Raw genomic sequence first — 19,551 nt, forward strand, 5'->3', positions numbered from 1 at the left:
TGGGCACAGGGTGTGGGAAGGCAGGGCCTGGGCACAGGGAGTGGGAAGGCCGTCTGGGCACAGGGTGTGGGAAGGCCGTCTGGGCACAGGGAGTAGGAAGGCCGTCTGGGCACAGGGTGTGGGAAGGCAGGGCCTGGGCACAGGGAGTGGGAAGGCAGGGCCTGGACACAGGGTGTGGGAAGGCAGCGCCTGGGCACAGGGTGTGGGAAGGCAGGGCCTGGGCAGCTGCTCTGGTGATGACGACACGGCCCGGCCATACCAGGGGGCCTTTCCAAGGATGTGGCCCTGCGGGCGGCCACAACCGCCCAGGGACCCCTCCACCCAGGAACCGCTCACTGGCCTTTTCTGTCCGTGTTTGCCCGTGTTGGCACAGATGCCCGGTCCTGGGCGGGCGCTCAGAGCACCAGGGAAAGCCGCAGGCCCTTCTGCCCGGCACTGCGGCCTGGTGCCCTGGCTCCTGGGCTGGCGGAGACCCCGCCTGGACACGGCCGTCCTGGGCCCGGACCCCACACAGATGCGCCCATCGGAGGGCCCGGGCCCGTGCGCCAGGAGAGCCTGAGCCGTGCTCCAGGGCCCCCCCTCCTCCGCCCAGGCTTGAAGTGAAAGCCGCAGCCTTGACGACACTTGGGGTCCCCCCGTGAGAGCAGAGGCCACCGTGCTCCCTCCCCGTGCTCTGCGGGAGGGGTGGGGGGTGGTGACCCCGCCATCAGCTTCCTGTTTCCTGGCCTCCGACGGGAGGCAGAGCCCGGCTGTCCTGCTGCGGCCACTTGCACGTGTGCCCGCGGCCCGAGCCCACGGTCTCCTGGCCACTGCCCCCCCCCCCAGGCGGCCCCGCTCTCAGGGCCCCTTGGGGAAAAGCCCCTTTGACCCCAGCCCCCACCCTGGCCGAGGATCCGTGCGGCCCCTGAGCACAGGCCCGGGCGTGAGGTTCAGGGAAGAGACCACAAGTGGGGGCGGGCGCCTGCGTGTGTGTGAGCCGTGCAGATGGGAGATCTCGGGGGACAGATAACCCCGGCCTGGATGGCAGTGTGACAGGAAACCTCGGGCGAGGAGACAGCTGTGGGCCGGAGGGCGGGGCTGTGCTCCCTGTAACCGCACGGGGGGGGGGGGGCAGTGGGAGCCTGGGGCCCACCCCGGCTGCATGGGCCCACCCGCTCCCTCCGGGGGGCTGTCCTTCCCGAATCTGCTCGGTGACGGGGAGCCTGGGTGGGCTGGAGAGCAGCGGGCAGCCCCGAGTGCACTTGGGGGCCATGGCAGGAGGGGAGCCCAAGTGGGGGGCCGAGGCAGGGGGGGCCGGAGCCCAGGGCTGCCGTGAGCCCTGCTCCCTCTGGAGAAGCGGAGCCTCCCTCTCCTTCTCCCTTTTCCGCTGGGGGGAGCCCGGGGGCCCCTTTAAAATCGGTGAGGCATCTGTGTCTGATTTAACACCCAAATGGCTCTTCCTCCCCCCAACTTTCGGGAAGCTGGTGCCCTGGGAAGGCCTCACCCTGCCGTGTCCCCGTGTCCGGGTGTCTGGGGGGTGACAGGCCCTGCACGGGCCCAGAGGTGGGAGGCATGGTCCCTGCTCCGGAGTCCCACCAGAGGGCGTCAGGCTGGAGACAGACAGGAGGATTGTGCTGGGGAGCCCCCAGGAGGTGCCTCAACAGCCTGGGGCGGGTGAAGGCTCGGGGACGGGGTGGGGACGGGACGGACGGCAGGAGGAGGGGCTCGCCGAGGAGGCATCATTCCTGATGGACCAGCTGCTCCCCAGCGGCCATGGTTCTGGGTCCATTTGCGCGAGATGTTCTGTACATTTGAGAGCCTTCCAAACCCCCGCAAGTCGTCCCAGAAACCCCTGGGTACCGCCAGGTAGGGGCGCGCGGCTGGACGGACGGGTCCCGCCCTCCACTTTCTGCCAGGCCTGAACTCTCTCACACCTGCTTCATTGATGGAGGGATTCACGCCATTCGTTTTAGCTTGGGTTGTTCAGGATGACAGAGTGATATCTTACCGGCGTTTCAGAGAGCACAAAACGGTGCCAGTGGGAAGTGAGTGAAATCCCCAGTCTCCCCCGCCTGGCTCCTCTCCAGAGTGGGTAACGTTTGCGTCTGCAGCCACCCAGGTATGGACACACACATATGTGCATTTTGGTGATAAAAACGTACATTTTAAAAAATGGGGTGGGCCTCTGGCTGCCACGTGCCTGGCCGTGGGGCTGGCTGTAGGCCTGTCCTGCCGCTCCCCGGGCATCTCAGCCAACCCAGGGGCCCAAGGCAACCGGGAGCCAAACGTGTTCCACCTGGCTTCAGTTTTCTGCTTTTACATTGTATGCATCTTTTTAACATGACGAAAGCCACGTGGATTTGTTGTAAAAAGAGAAACCCTTGCAACTGCTGCCCGTCTGGTTCAGAGGATCTAACTAATGCCCACCCCCTGGTCACCCTCTCACAGCGACTTCTAGCACCACCCCTCCCTCTGCAGCCTGGCCACGCCCACCTCCTCGCCCTGCAGACGCCAGGCCTGCTCACCACAGGCCCTTTGCACCTGCTGTCCCTCTGCCCTTTCCCCACTGATCCTCTCAGTGAGGCCTTCTGACTCCCTCTGAAAGATGCGCCCCGTCTCCTTGTCATTTTGTACTTCATTTCCCTGACCACCAGCGAGACTGTCTTTTTCTATGTTTATAAGTGGTCTGTTTATTCTCCCTCCTCAGAGAATGGCCTATTTATGTCTTTTGCTGTTTTTTCTCTTGGACTAGTTGTCTCTGCTTTCATTTTTCACAGTATTACTGACGAACTCTTAACCTGTAAAAAGCTTTAAGAATGAAGCTTTTCCCCCTAGCTGGTTTGGCTCGGTGCATAGAGCGTCAGCCCTCAGACTGAAGGGTCCCAGGTTCGATTCCAGTCAAGGGCATGTAACTTGGTTGCAGGCTCAGGGGCAAGTTGCATGGGGGAGGCAACCAATCAATGTGTCTCTCTCACATTGATGTTTCTCTCTCTGCCTCTTCCCTTCCCCTCCACTCTCTCCCTAAAAAGCAAAACAAAACAAACAAACAAACAAACAAAAATGGAAAAATATCCTCAGGTGAGGATTAACAATAAAAAAAAGAATGAAGCTTTTCATCACAGAATTATTTGCAACAGTGAAAAGTTGGAAACAAATGATCGTCAATGGTTAAATAGTGGCAAGATTATTACACAAGCATTAAGAGGGATTGTCAGCAAAACTATGAAAACAGAATATCAAATTATAATACAGTAAAGTAAAATTTGATTTTCTAGGGAAAATTTTTATGTAGCATGATTACAATTTGTAAATCAACGCCTTGCGAGGAGACAGTGGCTGTGGCTGATGTGTGGTTTTGATTTTTTTTTTCTACTTTCCTGCACTTTTATTACGAGATGATTTCCTTGGAAATAAAAGGTGACCAGAGAAAAGTTTTAAAAATGATTGCACGAACCATACAAGTTTAACAGAAATAAAAATACAAGAAGGGGAGTGTTTGCCCGTAATTCTGTTCCCCTAAGAAATCAGACAGCTCGCCTTCGTGCCGGGAACCCCTGTGAACGGGAATGTGCAGGGAGTGGTGACGGACGAGCAGCCCTGAACGAAACATGAGTATTAGAAATCCACCACCGAGGAGTGTGGGGGCCCTTCTCTGTGGAGGTGTGCGGGCTCAGGCGGGCCGCCTCCGCGGGCCCTGGCAGTGTGGGCCGGGCCTGGCCTGGGCAGCAGCCGGTCACACAGCCCCGCCCCTAGAGAGGAGGCCAGTGCAGAGTGGGGACACCGTCCGCGGTGGCTCGCTCCGGCAGAAGGAAGGACAGGTCTGGGCTCAGGCTCTGGACCTCAGCCCGTTATTGCCCCTGAGACTCAGTTTCCCCAGGCGTGAGGTCACAGGTGCTGTAAGGACTAAATGAGAAACTCCCGCGTGCTTCCTGGCAGAGATCTGCAGCGAGGGTCAGCGTCACTGTCCGGTGTCTCGCCTCTGCCTTGCCCGCTGCGGACGGAGCTGCTCAGGGAAAGGATCGCACCCGAGGGGGCGGCCGGGCCTCTGCCGCGTGGTCAGCAGGCGGCATCTCACCCGCACAGGCCCCACGGCCTCCTGGGGACACGTGACTTCCTGTTTTCTCATCCTCGTGGCGGTGGCCTCAGCTGTGGTGTCTGAGCCCGAGGGTGGGGCTGGGCAGGGTGGGACCCCAGCCTCACGGTCGGGGGCGCAGAGCTGGTCGGGGCCTGGACGCTGGCCGTCCTATCTGAACGGGGAGCTTTAGGACCCATACTGGTGCCAGGAGGCCTGCGGGCTGAGAGCAGACCGGGCGGCAAGCCCACCCCGCGCCCGTGTCCCGCCGGGAGGAGACTGTCCCACGGTCACACGCTCCTCCAGTAGCAGGGCCCGGACGGGACTCAACCGCGCTCCCTCGAAGGATTGGTTTTTGTTTTGACCCTAAAGGGCTTCCTAATCAGGGGACCCCAGAAACGGAGGAATGATGCTCTTTGTGCTTCTGGAGGCAGAATTACAACCAGCGCTGCTTTTCACAAACTAAAACCGGGAGTTCTCTGCCAGGGATTGATGGGCGGTGAGCTCCCTGTCGCCGGAGAATGCAAGCAGAAGCTCGAGGTGCCAGAGAGGAGGTTCTTACAAAAGGGGGGGCCAACCCCAAAGCACCGGGATAGAGTGCAGAGGCGGGCGGCCCACCTGCTGCTGCGGGCACCCACAGCGCCCTCTGGTGGCAAAGAGGCTGAGACCTGGGGGCCCAGCAGGCGCCGGGGCAGGGCACTTCCCCGCAGCCCCCTCCTGTCACTGTGAACACAGTCCCGGTAAGCCCCTCTTGCGGGGGGCAGGCTCAGGGAGGTGAAGAAAGTTGTCCCAAGACACAGAGCCGGGAAGAGGCAGAGGCAGAATTTGAGTCTCCGTCTTCCTGGCTCTCGGCTCTCCGTCCCCCTCTTCCCCGGTGGCCTGGGGGTGTGGCAGGTGTGGCGGGAGAAGCAAATGAAGCCAAAACCCATCCTCTGTGCTTTTGAGGTTGTGGGGGAGGGGCACTCCAGTGACAACTTCACAGGTGCCGTGACTAAGTGACCACAGCCGGCTGTGAACTTGGGGGACGGGGGAGCTCTGTGTCCTGTCCTCAAAGGTGAGGGCACCTGAGGCGCCGTGGGAAGGGACCTCCGGAGTCAGGGGACCCTGTAGGTCCATCCAGCTCCGCCGCTCTCGGGCGGGTGGCCTAGGGGAGCGCCCGTCACCCCGGCCCCCATTTCTCCTCCAACAAAGAAACCCGCAGCCCAGTCGCCGTCCCCGCCCACCTCCCGGCTCTCACGGGACTCAAACGCATCAGGCACAGGGAGGCATTTTAAATGAAGAAACTCTCACAAAAGGCGGGGCACTCTCGGGTGAGAGCAAGCCCGAAGCACTGGGATAAAGTGCAAATCGGGGTTCAAATGAGAGGCACCCTGAGCAGATGGGTGTGAGGGAGTCCGACTGGAGGCGACGGGCACCCAGGTGTCTGCAGCTCCAGGCGGACCGAGCCCCGTCCTCCCTGTGCCGGAAGCTCCCCGTCTGGCTGGAGACAGACACACAACACACTGACAGACATCTCCCGCCGGAGCCCGGCTCCGTCAGGCAGGCCTCCCCCAGGCCGCCCGGGGCCCGGGTCTTGCTGGGAGTGGTGCCGGCTCCTCTCTGGGAGATGGCCGATGGTGTGGCACAGCTCAGCTCTCTCCAATCATTTTAGACGCGATGAACCAGATGGAGACACACTGATCCTCTCTGCTCCCTGAGTCTCCTCCGGGCGCCTCCCTGATTCTGAGGCCGAAAGTAAAAACCGGGGAGAAACCAGGGAACTTTGCCCCCGAAGGTCAGGGCCTGGGCTCAACACGGAGGCTGAGCCGGGGGCAAGAAGGGTGAGCCTGGGCCTGGCTCCAGGGGCTGTGCCAGGCAGGACGAAGTTTCCACAGGGTGACGTGGGGGCTGCGGGAGAGCTGGGGCAGGACACCCCACAGATCACGCCGCGGCCGCGGCCTGCGTGCTGGCCCCACTGCGTGGCTGTCAGCTCAGGAGGCAAGCACCGCCCCGTGCTGCGCCCCATGGGGAGGGTTTCAAACAGGGGTGCTGCTGGCTGTCTTTGTGGGCTCACTCCCTCACCTGGGAGACATGGGGCTGTGGCCTGCGGGTCGTCACTGCTTACCTGCTGGGTGACAGCGGGAGTGACATCCGGGGGCTGGTAAACGGCCAGAACCCAGGTTCCCAGTTCAGCCCCCCAGATTTGTGAGGGGCATCGCAGCCAACATGCTGGCTGGTGATCTCATGGCTGTGAACCACTGTGGGTGCAGACGGGGCCCCTTCCTCCCCAGGGTGCAAACCCTGCTCCCCTGCAGGGGGCCTGAGTGTGCAAACCCCGCTCCCCTGCAGGGGGTCTGAGTGTGCAAACCCCGCTCCCCTGCAGGGGGCCTGAATGTGCAGATCCTGCTCCACTGTGGGGGCCTGAGTGTGCAGATCCTGCTCCACTGTGAGGGGCCTGAGTGTGCAAACCCCGCTCCACTGTGAGGGGCCTGAGTGTGCAAACCCCGCTCCACTGTGAGGGGCCTGAGTGTGCAGATCCTGCTCCACTGTGAGGGGCCTGAGTGTGCAGATCCTGCTCCACTGTGAGGGGCCTGAGTGTGCAAACCCCGCTCCACTGTGGGGGCCTAAGTGTGCAAACCCCACTCCACTGTGAGGGCCTGAGTGTGCAAACCCCGCTCCACCGCAGGGGGCCTGAGTGTGCAAACCCTGCTCCACTGTGGGGGCCTGAGTGTGCAAACCCCGCTCCCCTGCAGGGGGCCTGAGTGTGCAGATCCTGCTCCACTGTGAGGGGCCTGAGTGTGCAAACCCCGCTCCACTGTGAGGGGCCTGAGTGTGCAAACCCCGCTCCACTGTGGGGGGTCTGAGTGTGCAAACCCCGCTCCACTGTGAGGGCCTGAGTGTGCAAACCCTGCTCCACTGTGAGGGGCCTGAGTGTGCAGATCCTGCTCCACTGTGAGGGGCCTGAGTGTGCAGATCCTGCTCCACTGTGAGGGGCCTGAGTGTGCAAACCCCGCTCCACTGTGGGGGGCCTGAGTGTGCAGATCCTGCTCCACTGTGAGGGGCCTGAGTGTGCAGATCCTGCTCCACTGTGAGGGGCCTGAGTGTGCAGATCCTGCTCCACTGTGAGGGGCCTGAGTGTGCAAACCCCGCTCCACTGTGAGGGGCCTGAGTGTGCAGATCCTGCTCCACTGTGAGGGGCCTGAGTGTGCAGATCCTGCTCCACTGTGAGGGGCCTGAGTGTGCAAACCCCGCTCCACTGTGGGGGCCTAAGTGTGCAAACCCCACTCCACTGTGAGGGCCTGAGTGTGCAAACCCCGCTCCACCGCAGGGGGCCTGAGTGTGCAAACCCTGCTCCACTGTGGGGGCCTGAGTGTGCAAACCCCGCTCCCCTGCAGGGGGCCTGAGTGTGCAGATCCTGCTCCACTGTGAGGGGCCTGAGTGTGCAAACCCCGCTCCACTGTGGGGGCCTGAGTGTGCAAACCCCGCTCCACTGTGGGGGCCTGAGTGTGCAGGTCCAGCTCCTTGGCGGCTGCAGCCTGCTTTTTGGCGGCATCAGAGGGACATGCTTTGCCCGGGACTAAGCTGAGTCACCTGCACAGACACGCTGTGTCCGCCTGGTGTCCTCCCTGTGCCTGAGGCCTGGACCTGGGCACCCGCGAGAAGACACCTGCCCAGCAACACAGACGCTGAGTGTGCAAACGTGTCCACATCTGCCGGGTGTCTGTCCAGATGTGGGGTTCCCTTGGGGGAGGGGCTGTGCCCAGGGGGTGGGTCGCCCATTAGACCTGGGTAAGGTGGTGCGGGTGGGAAGTCGGGCCAAATGCTCTCACTTCCCTGGTTTGCTGAGTCTGCCTGGTGCAGGGGCCACCGGTGGCGGTAGAGGCCAGGTCAGAGGGGAAAGGCGGCGGGGTCAGGTCTCGTTCTGCAGCTCAGCTGGGAGCAGGGCTCTCCCGCATGAAGCGTCATCTCATTGATTCTCCCACAACCCTCAGGGTAGAAAGGATCACCTCCAATTTACAGAGGGAGAAACTGAGGCCCAGAGATGTGAGGTGATTTGCCCGACCACACAGCTACTTAGTGGGCGGGAAGGAATAGAACCCGCCTGGCACGCACCCCAGGCCTCTGTCTAACTCAGCACCCCTCCTCTCGTCACCGAGCAGAAGCTCAATAAACATTTAATTAATTATATAATTGAACTTGGCCCTGGGCCCTTCGTGGAACTTTCTGGGCCGCCCCGCCCCCCTCAGCCCATTCCTCCCAGCACAGGCACAGCTGGCCGGCAGGGAGCCCCTGCTCCCCACCCTGGGCCAAACCACACACAGCACCCTTGTCGCTGGTCATAAAACCGAGCTGCTCTTTGAAAAGAGAAAAGAAAAGCTGTCCTATTACTTACCTCTGCGGAGGCCCACAATTCCCCACCCCCTGGCGGCTCTGCACGGCACAAAGAAGCAGTCCTTCTTATGGGTTCTAAATCGACGGTCCGGTGAGCTTTCTGTTCTCATTTTGTGTGACAGGCACCCAGTGTTTCTCCCACCACCCCATAAATCACGGCCGACACCTCCTCTCCCGTCCTGAAGGGGAAACTCACCCCAGCTTTGGTGTCCTTGGCAGGGGGGGGGGGGGGGGGGGAGGGGCTGGCTCCTCTCCTGGAGCCCTTCAGACCCCACCTTTGGCCAGCGGGGGGCTTACAGCCCTGCCTGGGCCGAGGGCAGCCTGACCTTGGGCAGGACGGGCTTCCCCCCTGAAAATGCCGCCACACCCGGTGGACGGTGCCCTGGCTCTGAGGTTGGGGCTGAGGTCAAGGCAAAGGCGGAAGACGCAGCCATGGGTCGGCAGCACGTGCAGCCGGAGGGCGGACCTCCCAGCCCCGCTGAGGTGTGTGGAGCACTCCGTGGGGCCGGGCTCCTGCACGGCCTGTTCGCGGGATAAGGCGGATGTTGGGTGCCGGGTGGGGCTGGCAGTGGCGGGTGGGGAGGAAAGGGCAGGTGTGTCCCGGAGGCCGTGGTGTGGCCGTGGCAAGGCCGTGGCGAGGATTCTGGGCTTTGCCCTCGGGAATGGCCGTCAGGGCGTCTGAGCAAGGACGTGGGGGATTTTCAAGGCTACCAGCTGCCTGGGCCCTGGAGAGTCCGCATTAGGGAGGAGCCAAAGGTTTGAGGACAGAGTGACTGGGGGCTCTGGAGCCTCCTGCTCCCATGGCTCCTGGGAGAAGCCGAAGCGTCGCTCCTGCCAAGGGTGGGCAGGGCTGGGCCGGGCCCAGTGGAGGCGGCAGGGCGAGGGGGGTGCACTGCGGGGCCTCCCGGGCCGCCCCCACTTGCTGTGAGCTCTGCTAACCCTGAGGTTCTCCGGGCCTCAGTGTCCCGGGGCGCTGTGGTGAGGAGCTGACCAGCCACTGCATGAAAGCAGGTCTGGCACAGAGTAAACACGGAAACATCACGTTTCCACCCCATTTAGCAAGAGAGGCAGCTGAGCCCTGGCCGGTGTGGCTCAGTGGATAGAGGGTCGGCCTGTGGACTGAAGGGTCCCAGGTCCGATTCCGGTGAAGAGCACGTACCCAGGTTGTGGGCTCGATCCCCAGTGGGGGGCGTGCAGGAGGCAGCCGGTCAATGACTCTCTCTCATCATTGATGTTTCTATCTCTCCCTCTCCCTTCCTCTCTGAAATCAATAGAAATATATACATATATTTTTTAAAAAGAGGCAGCTGAACGAGGGTGAATAACTTGCCTCAGTCAGTCAATAGGGATAAGACACCGCTCAAGGGCACGCTAGCCACTTGCTCAGTGGCCACCAGAGGGCGCCTTGGCATTGGGACGCATCTGGCACCTCAACTCCTGAAAAACCTGGCAGGGTGGCATGCGACAGACAGACGCTGCACCCCGTGGTGCGGGGTGAGTTGCCACACACATTCCTAGTAGGAAGGACAGTGTAGGCTACAGCCCTTGCCTCCTACTCACAGCTCAATGAGCTTTCAAATAAAATCCAACTTTTATTTAACCAGAATATTCACTGTATCTCTTTCCCCAGCCCCCAGACTCCAATGCAGTGTCAGCTAAATGTGCACCCTACAGTCCGGCAAAGCTGGCGTGGGCGGGAGGCGCCTGGTAACTTGTGGTGGGAGAGGCTTGAGCAGCGGGGCCTTTGACTGCTGTGTCGCTGCCTCTGATGGTCACAGATGGCGGCTGGGTTGCAGGGACAGAAAGGGAGAGAATACAGAGAGGGAACAGCATGTGCAAAGGCACAGAGGCAAACCGTGTGGGAGAGCAAGGTGTGCCCTGGGAATGGTACATGCGGGGGTGGGGGGAGGCAGAGGAGGCGGAGGGGGCCTGAGGCCATGAACTAGGACTGGGAGCAGGAGGCTGCCAGGTTTAGGTGGCGCGGGGATCACCAGCAGCTCCTCCGTCTGCTCCTGAGGCCCCCGGGCCCAGGGGAGGGAAGCCAGCTCCGGACCCACTGTCTCCCAGTTCTAATCAAGTGAGAGGCTGCAATGCCCTCCTTCCACCGCCCGTCCTGTTCTGTCCCTGCGGCGAGGCCTCAGGGAGCCACACGGGAATTCCGATGGTGCCATCCACCCAGACATGGGCGTGTAGAGGCTGCCAGCGCGTGGCTCACACGGGGTGTGCGCACAGCTGGCTCCTGTGGCCCCAGGCTGCTGCCCTGAGCACAGTGGACAGACAGCTTCGCCGCCCCCCGCCCCCCATCTCTGCCTCCCTCCCAGCTGCCCAGGCATCGTGGCCCCACCAGGTGTCATGCCCGCTCTTGGGGTTCAAGGGGGTGTGAGGGAGGTGGGGTCAGATGGGGGACGGGGAGCAGATCCAGCGCCCTGTCATGGTCTCCTTGTCCAGTCGTGGGGCCACCCCGGGGTCGTGTCTGTCACCCGGGGCCTGGCTGACCAGTCCCATCTCTCGGCACAGAGGCACAGAGCTTCGGCTTGCTGGACCCCAAGCTCTGCTACCTGCTGGATGGGATCCTGTTCATCTACGGCATCATCATCACTGCCCTGTTCCTGCGAGCGAAGGTGGGTGTTCAGGCATGTGCGGTACCTACGGCTTGGTGTCCATGGGCAAAGCCCAGTGTGCACTTTGGGGGCGGGGCGGGGGGGGGGGCGCTGAGCCACAGAGTGGCCGGAGATCCTGGTGTAGAGCACCTTAGTCAGGAGCTCTGACCTGCGACACCCAGGTGTGGGGCGGGGGGTCAGGTGCCGCTGGCAGGAAATGGCCTTATGCTTCAGGCAGTTGGGAGCGGGGAGGTGGGGACCTGAGGTCTCCCCAGATCCGCTGTCCAGCTGCTGGTGCAGGTCCCGGCAGGAAGTGGGAGGGTGGCCCAGAGCAGGGTTTCCGCTGGGGCCTTGCAGGGCCTGGCTTTCTCGGAGGGGAGGGGGGCTGGGGTGGCCCTGGGGGGGAGGAGGAGGGGGAGGCTGCCGCCTTGTTCTCCGCAGCACCCACCTCGGGCTGTTTGGAGTCAGGACTGCGGGAACCTCTGAGACGCAGCGCGTGCCGCCTTCCTTTCCGTCTGAACAGCGCCGCCGGGTCTCGGTGGTGCCAGTCTCTGCCCGAGGCCTGGTGGGCCCTCTGGCTGAGGCGGACAGAAAGCGGGCTGTGCGCTGGCGGGGCCTCCAGACGCCAAGCCCGTGCCAGGCAGGCATTGCCCCAGGCGCACCATAAGGTGGACCTTGTGCAGCCACCGAGTCCCGGGGGCAGGGCCTGAGGATGTTCTCCGGGCCCCGAGCTGGGGAGGCACCGCCCTGACGCCGCCGGCCAGCACGGGGCTGCACGAGTCCCCACGGGAGGCGGGGACCGTCCAGCGCGGACGGCGCTCGGGGGCAGGGTGACGCTGCGGGCGGGGGTGGCCCGCTGGGCGCACACGCTCTGCTCTTCCCTCCTCCAGTTCAGCCGGAGCGCGGACGCCCCGGAGCACCTGCAGGGCCCCAGCCAGGTCTACAACGTGAGTCAGCCCCGGGCAGCCCCGTGAGGTCGGACCGGCCAGGCCCCCGGCTCCGGGTTCTACCTGGGAAACGCAGTCACTGTCCCAGCCTCGTGGGCGCTGTGAGCCCAGCTCTCAGGATTGGGTGCCTGGACAGCGCCCGCTCAGCGCACTGGCTGGTGCACAGATACAGGCCGGGGTGGGGGTGAGGAGGGGGTGGAGGTCGGGTGGGGGTGGGGCGGGATGGGGGTTGGGGTAGAGGTGGGGGTGGGAACGGGAGGATCCTCACTGGGGTGGCCCTCCCTGTGCATCAGGCTTCAGTCACTGATCACTGCCCCAGCCCGTGGTAAGGCCCCGATGTGCTCTGAGATGCTGGCGCCATGGGCCAGTTACCACCGCCACCCAGGCCCCGCTCCTTCCCCGGAGAGCCCCCACCCATCTCTGACACCTTCCGGTGTTTCAGGAGCTCAACCTGGGGAGGAGAGAGGAGTATGACCTTCTGGACAAGAGACGTGGCCGTGACCCTGAGATGGGCGGAAAACAGGTCGGACACTCCTCTTTCTGCCTGTGTGTGTCAGTGCATGTGTGTGTCAGTGCATGTGTCAGTGCATGTGTGTGTCAGTGCGTGTCAGTGCGCATGAAAGTGCATGTGTGTGTCAGTGCGTGTGTCAGTGCGCGTGAAAGTGCATGCGTGTGTCAGTGCGCGTGAAAGTGCATGTGTGTGTCAGTGCACGTGAAAGTGCATGTGTGTGCCAGTGTGTGTCAGTGCGTGTGAAAGTGCATGTGTGTGCCAGTGTGTGTGTCAGTGTGTGTGCGTCAGTGTATGTGTGTGTCAGTGCATGTCAGTGTATGTGTCAGTGTGTGTGTGTCAGTGCATGTGAGTGTGTGTGTGTCAGTGCATGTGTGGGTCAGTGTGTGTTAGCGTGTCAATGTGTGTATGTCTCTGTGTGTATCAGTGTGTGTGTGTCAGTGTGTGTGTCAATGTGTGTGTGTATATGTGTATGTGAGAATGTGTTAGAGTGTGTGGGTCAGTGTGTGTTAGTATGTCAGTGTGTGTATGTGTGTGTGTGTGTGAGAATGTGTTAGTGTGGGTCAGTGTGAGTATGTGTTAGTGTGTCAATGTGTGTCTGTGTCTGTGTGTGAGTGTGTGTGTAAGAATGTGTTAGAGTGTGTGTGTCAGTGTGAGTGTGTGTATGTGTGAGAATGTGCCAGAGTGTGTGGGTCAGTGTGTATGTGTGAGTGTGCATGTGAATCTATGTGTCAGTGTGTGTACGTGTGTGTCAGTATGTCAGTGTGTGTGTATGTGTGTCAGTGTGAGTGTATGTGTGTGTGTGAGAATGTGTCAGAGTGTGTGGGTCAGTGTGAGTGTGTGTGTGAGTGTATGTGTGTGAGTGTGCGAGTGTGTGTGTCAGAGTGTGTGTGTGTATAAGTGTGTGTGAGAATGTGTCAGATTAGGTGGGTCAGTGTGAGCAAGCGTGTGTGTCAGTATGTGTGAGTGTGTGTGAATGTGTGTGAGTGTGTGTGAGAATGTGTCAGAGTGTGTGAGTGAGTGTGAGCTGAGTGTGAGTGTGTGAATGAGTGTGAGCTGAGTGTGAGTGGGGGGCCAGGGTGGAGGAGAGGGCCCTTCAGAGCCGCACACCGCACTCCTCCTTGGCCCTCTCCCCACCTCGTGAGGGGCCTGGGAGGTGAGGAGGGGGTGGAGGTCGGGTGGGGTGGGGAGGCCAGTTTCCTGCGGCCCCTCCCTCCCCGGGGCCGTGGGTCCTGGCTGCCCTGATGTGCTCACAGCGGTGCCACCTGCCCAGGAGGACAGAGTTGGGAGGCCCGCAGGAAAGGCCCCTGGGTCCTGGGTGCCCTGTGAGCATGGCCGCCCGGCGGCTGTCACCTGTGCCGGGGGAGCAGCTGGGTGAGGCCAGGGCAGCGCTGCCTGACACCACCTGTGGCCCTTGACCTGTCGGTCACCGCTGTCCATGCAGCCCCCCACGCCCTCTGAGCTCCATGGAGGGCTGTTAGAATGAACAGGGGGTGGGGGAGACCACCTCAGCCCTCCTCCCTCCCTTCCCCTGGAGCGCAGGGCTGGGCGGGCGGGATGGGGCAGTGGGACCGGCTGAGAAGCAGCTGCCATGCTCCAAACGACCTTCCATCTTCGGCAAAAGCCCACGTGTCAGCTTGTGACCAGGGAGTGTACCTGCCAGGGACAGACAGGCCATCGGAGACACCGGGCCTGCCCGGGCAAGGCTGGCCTGAGAGGGGACATGTCCCCCAGCCCCGCTGCCAGGCCGGGGCGGAGCCCGCAGAGGGTGAGGGGGTGATGGGGTCCCCGGGGGCTGCTGCTCCACCTCTGACGCCCCTCTCTCCCAGCAGAGGAGGAAGAACCCTCAGGAGGGCCTGTACAATGTGAGTAGGGGGGCGCCTGTGCCTTGGGAAGGGGGCGGAGGAGGGGCAGAGGAGGGTCCTCCAGGCTCCCCAGGCCCTGGTCTCCGCCGGCGGGACGTCACTCCTGGGCCTGCGATGCCTGCGGCTCTGCGGCAGGAAGCCCCGGCTCCGCGGGTCCCAGGTGGGCCGGGGCCTGCAGGTCAGGCTGCAGCTCCTCTGGGGGGCACGTTCCCGGGGGCTGGAGCCTCCTGACCTTCCCCTCACGGACTGGTCAACCTCACCGTCGCGGGTGGGGTCTGGCGTTGCTGTGGGTCAGCCACGAGGGGACCCTTGCAGGGGTGACCACTTGCTCAACCACATGATTCCGGGGCCCCTGGTGAGCCTGCGTCGTCCTGCGTGGGTAGCCTTTGGCTAGAATGTCACCTCCCACCTTCCTGAGCCTCACCGACCTTCCCAGCTCGGGGCCGAGGGCTCGCCCCCAGGGGAGAGTCCCCAGGGCTGCGGGGAGGGAGGGCTGGCGCGCATGTTTCTGCCTCAGTCCGTGAGCCGTGCCCACTGCCCCTCCAGGCGCTGCAGAGGGAGAAGATGGCAGAGGCCTACAGTGAGATCGGGATGAAAGGCGAGGTGAGTGCTGGGACGGGGGCGGGGGTGGGGGGGGGGCTCCCAAGAAGGTCCTCGCGGTCTTCCCCTTGCGCCTGCCGGGGCCTCCGTCCCATCTATTCATACCACCTGCAAAAGCCACGTGGTGGCCGCAGAGGTGACGGTAACCCAGCTCCTACCCATCGGGCTGCACAGAAGATACGGACGAAGGGCCGATGCTCTTTGGGGATTAAAACCAGCCGGATCCCAGGGCAGCCAGAGCTCTGCCCGAGCAGCTCAGCCTGTCACCGTTAGCAACAGTGACGAGTGTCAGTACGGGGGACCGCGGGCGCCTTGCCACAGACAACTAAGACCTGGAACTGGGGCTGCCATGCCCGCAGCTTCCAGCCGCCCGAGTTGCAAGGGCTGCGGGGCCGTTCCTCCAGCCGCGGGCCCGGGCCCGGCACCTGTGTGGATCCGCGTGGCCAGAGCACACCCGGCCCGGAGCCAGGCCTCGCCTCACCTGCAGAGGCCCGGTCTGCCCACGGCCTGCGGCCCGAGTGGGCAGGGCCCCGGAGGCCTGCCTGACCCGGCCCTTCCCGTCTCCCCACAGAACCAGCGTCGGCGAGGCAAGGGGCCGGACGGCCTTTACCAGGTGAGTGCGATGCCCGTCTCCGCCACGCCGCCGCCCTCCTCCCCGGGCCGCCTCACCAGAGGCCCATCGGGCTCCTGTGCTCTTGCCGACACCCGGGCAGGGCGAGCCCAGGGCACCCTCGGGCCGGCCAGGCCTGCCGCGGGGCTGGGCTAGTCATCAGGCACATGACTGGGTCCCACCCGGGACAGGCGCGTCCCGGGCACTGGTGCCCGCACGGGAGCGGCTGCTGCCGCGGGCTGTGCCCCAGGACCCTCAGCCGGGGCCGCTCCTCCACGCCCGGCCCCGCAGCAGCCTCGGCCGCCTCGCTTGCACTCCTAGTGAGATGGCAGGAAGGTGGGAGACTGAGGGGACATATCAAGGGAAGGCACAAGTTTGAAAAGGAAGTGTTGCAGTCAGCAGCCTGGCTGTGGAATCAGGGGATAAGTGTGCAAAGCCAGGGCCTCCCGGCCGGCCGGCTGCCTGGCCGCTCCGGCTCCCCCCTCCACTCCCTCCACCTGCCCGGGAGTCCAGGTGATGCCCCCGGGCCCGGAGGGAGGGTGGGCCGCGTGGCGTGGCGGGGAGAGCTGTTCCCCCTGAGACAGGCTGTGAGGACAGGAGGCTGGCCGGACGCGGAGCTGCCGGGCCCAGCGCCCGGGGGCAGCGAGAGCTTCAGGAAAGGAGCCCGGCCCCACCCGCAGGGACAGAACCATCTCCCACGGGCGTGCGGGGCGGCTCCCGGGCCTCTGGGGGCGGGGCCGGCACAGGCCGTGCTGCGCACTCCGCTTGGGCTCCGGTGGCAGGGGCGGCTCCTGACCCGTCTTTTCCTTCTCCCTTCACCAGGGGCTCAGTGCGGCCACCAAAGACACCTATGACGCCCTCCACATGCAGACGCTGCCCCCTCGCTAGCAGCTCGGGACCCACCACCCACAGGGAGACCCACAGACGCCCAGATTGTAAACGACCCAGGAAAAAGCATGTACAGCCCAGTTCGCTCCTGTCCCCCCAAGTCCTCCTTCACACGGGACGCTCCATGTGGTCACATTTGGTCCCCTCCTGTCCCCAACCTCCATTCAGCGTCACCTTGCACGTGAGGGTGTGCGTCCCGGGGCCTGTCCAGTCCTCGGCTCCTGTCCGCCAGGGGCCCAGGCCCGGGCACTGTGGCTCGTACCTGGGGCAGCACACTCCTCACAGCCAAGCTGTTAGTCTGTTTTGTAAAGTCCCAAAGGAGCCCCAAACGCCAGCACCGTCCGGTAGTCTGTGCTGGGCACCTGAGCGGCTTGGCTCCTGCTGTAGATTTGGCTTCTGTTGTCAACCGTCCCCTCACTGCTCGGTGGCTCGTCACTGGGCCGGGAAGGTCCCGGCAGAGCCCCTGCGGACGGAGGCGCAGTGCGGGGCTGGGTCGGAGCTGCCTGGAAGGCTCCAGAGCCCGGAGCACAGGCCTCCCGCGGCCGGCATCCCTTCCCACGGTGTCCGGGTGCCAGACACTGGGCCTGAGAGATGGACACGCCTGTGCCTCCGAGAGCCCACACCTTACAGGGAGGCGTGTGGTGAGCAAACTGGTATAAGGCAGTGAACCGAGGCGGGCGCCCGAGCGGGGCAAGGCCATGGCTCCCTGGCACTTGTTCACGTCACACTGAGTTCAGGACAAACCCGCCACGTGAAGGCCTCGCAGGAAGACCCCGGCCACCGGGCCTGCAGAGCCCAGAGGACAGGGGCCTGGAAGGAGCCCCTCCCCGCTGGGCTTCCTCCATGCTGGTTTGCTAAAGCCTTGCTCTTTGCATAATAAACGCTTCAGTGAAAACACTGCTTTAGGCGGAGCTTTATTTCAACATCCGGGTCCTTGATGGGCATTTAGTCTCAGGAACCAGCCTGCCGCCCTCCAAGCGAGCATGGAGCATCGGTGCCCCAGGGCCCGGGAGGCTGTGGTGGGCGGGGCCTGAGCGTGGGTGCAGCGTGAGGTGACATGCAGGGGGCGGGTGGCGTGGGGACAGAGGGTGCAGGGAAGGGCCAGGCGGGCAGGGCTCAGCGTGGCTCTGACCATGGTGTGGGAGGTGAGCAGGAGAGGCCCCGGCCCTCGGCCCTCCGGCACTGGGACCGGCAGCACGTGCAGCAGAGGGAGTCTGGGACCCGTTTGTACTGATGACACGGGGTTTGGGGAGGATGGAGGACGACAGAGGACTCGATGTCAATCTCCCTCACAAAAGGTGACTGGAAATATCAATCCACCGATTTCTAAGGGGTAAAGGCTCTGGAATCAATGCCTTCACTTGTTCAAAAGAAAAGTTCGGGCCACAGCTGTTAAAGCCAGAGCATCAGGGACTCAGACAGGAATGCCAGGCACCTCTGCCAGGACACGCTGCTCAGCACGGCACACGGAGAAGGTGCTCTGCCCCTCACCTGGATGCCGGGGAACCCAACTCCCTGCGGCCAACACGCCAGCAGCAGCCACTCCGTGCCCAGCGGGTGGCAGGTACCAGGGAGGAGAAAAGAGCATGGAGTCATCCCAGTTGGGGACTTCACGTTTGGCCCCCGGTTTCAGCCACATCGTCTGAAAGGACGTAGTACGCTCTGCAGGGTCAGGGCATGGGCACGGGCAGGCGTGCGGCCAGCCAGCGCGGACGGAGGAGCCTGGCTATGGAAGGAACGCCCCGAGGGCCAGACGGTCCGCCTGTGGTGGCACCAGGCCGGGGCCGGGAAGACCCCAGCCTCACTTCGCTGCCTTTGCCGCCACTCAAGCTTGGCCGCTGCTGCAACTTCCGCTCACCCGCCTTTCAGAGGCTGACGCTGGTCATCTACCAAAGCGAGTGGACACACCCCACACCTAGGGTCAAGGTGGGCTGAGTTATGTGACCCATGGCTGGCTTGACACAAGCGTTTGACCCATTGCGTCAAGAATTTGAGTGGAGGCAAGGAGCGAGCTGGCAGTGAGCTCTGGGGCTGACATCCGGGTGTGTGTGTGTGTGTGTGTGTGTGTGTGTGAGCGCGTGCAGGATGACCACACAGAGCGGGCTGGGAGGATTGAGCTGCTGACAGACCGAGCCCCAGTGAGAACCGCCCTCGTCTTTGGAGAAAAAAGGTGGCAACAGAGTATTCAGCTCTCACTGGTGAGTCCCTCATGCCACTCGAAGTGGGTTAGAACATACCCACCTTCTGTTGATTTTTGTTAATCCTCACCTGAGGATTTTCTTCCCATTGATTTTTAGAGAGAGTGGAAGGGAGAGAGGAAGACATAGATTGGTCGCCTCCTGCATGCGCCCCGACCAGGGCTAGGGGTCAAGCCTGCGGCCCAGGTGTGTGCCCTTGACGAGGAGTTGAACCCATGCCCCTTCGGTGCACCAGCCCAGGATCTAACCACTGGGAACCTGGCCAGGGCCACACCCACCTTCTACAAAGGACAGGGAAACAGTGGAACCTGCCCTTTTTCCTCACCCCCTCGGACTGAGCAGTGGGCTTTGCCTTCTAAGGTCTTTCTCACGCTGGTGAGCACACCACTGTCTCTGCCAAATGGGATTCCTGTTAAAAACGTGAAATTGTTTTAAGGAAATAACGTCACCAACTTAAATGCAAGAAGCGGGAGGAGAAGCCTGCGCAGCGGTGAGCAGGAGCAGGCCGAGGCCAGCCCGCCTCACTGGGCTCACAGGATGGCAGCCCGTGGGAGGCACAGCTCCTTCCACCCCCACGCAGGGCAGCACAGGCCACGCCAGCCGTGCCACCTGCAGAGGCAGTAGCCCGCCCAGAGCTCCTCAGTGAGCTGGTTTCCCCAAAAGAAATCACCTTCAGGTTCAAGGTTTCCTTTCGGGGGAGAAGGGGCGCCTCTGACAGGAGAGCAGGGCCCGAGTCAGGATTGGCTTCCTCCCGAGGGGCCCCAGGGGACGTGTGTGCAGGGCAGTTTAGACGATAAAGTGGAAAAGTCAAGTTCAGTGTCAGCTCTGCAGTCCAGTCCACAGTGAAACGGGAGTCTTTGAGGAGCCTGCGTGTTTGATGGCAGCGAGCCCCGAAGTCTGGAGTCCACTGCAG

At 62.9% G+C, this 19,551-nt stretch overlaps 1 protein-coding gene across 2 annotated transcripts in view; it reads left to right on the forward strand.

The window, feature by feature from the left end:
* CD247 (CD247 molecule) overlaps positions 1–16,511 on the forward strand; it is a 65,562-nt gene extending 49,051 nt beyond the window's left edge. The window contains exons 2-8 of one of the 2 annotated variants that reach the window (XM_079761180.1): positions 10,940–11,043; positions 11,913–11,969; positions 12,412–12,492; positions 14,307–14,342; positions 14,889–14,945; positions 15,520–15,555; positions 16,375–16,511. In XM_079761180.1, the coding sequence (XP_079617306.1) occupies positions 10,940–11,043; positions 11,913–11,969; positions 12,412–12,492; positions 14,307–14,342; positions 14,889–14,945; positions 15,520–15,555; positions 16,375–16,440 (437 nt within the window). In that variant the 3' untranslated portion in view covers positions 16,441–16,511. The remainder of the gene's footprint in view (positions 1–10,939; positions 11,044–11,912; positions 11,970–12,411; positions 12,493–14,306; positions 14,343–14,888; positions 14,946–15,519; positions 15,556–16,374) is intronic. The other variant, XM_079761181.1, reaches the window with a different exon arrangement.
* Positions 16,512–19,551: the final 3,040 nt, after the last annotated feature.

The sequence above is a fragment of the Cnephaeus nilssonii genome, assembly GCF_951640355.1.
Source record: "Cnephaeus nilssonii genome assembly, chromosome: 21".
Taxonomy (NCBI): Eukaryota; Metazoa; Chordata; class Mammalia; order Chiroptera; family Vespertilionidae; genus Cnephaeus; species Cnephaeus nilssonii.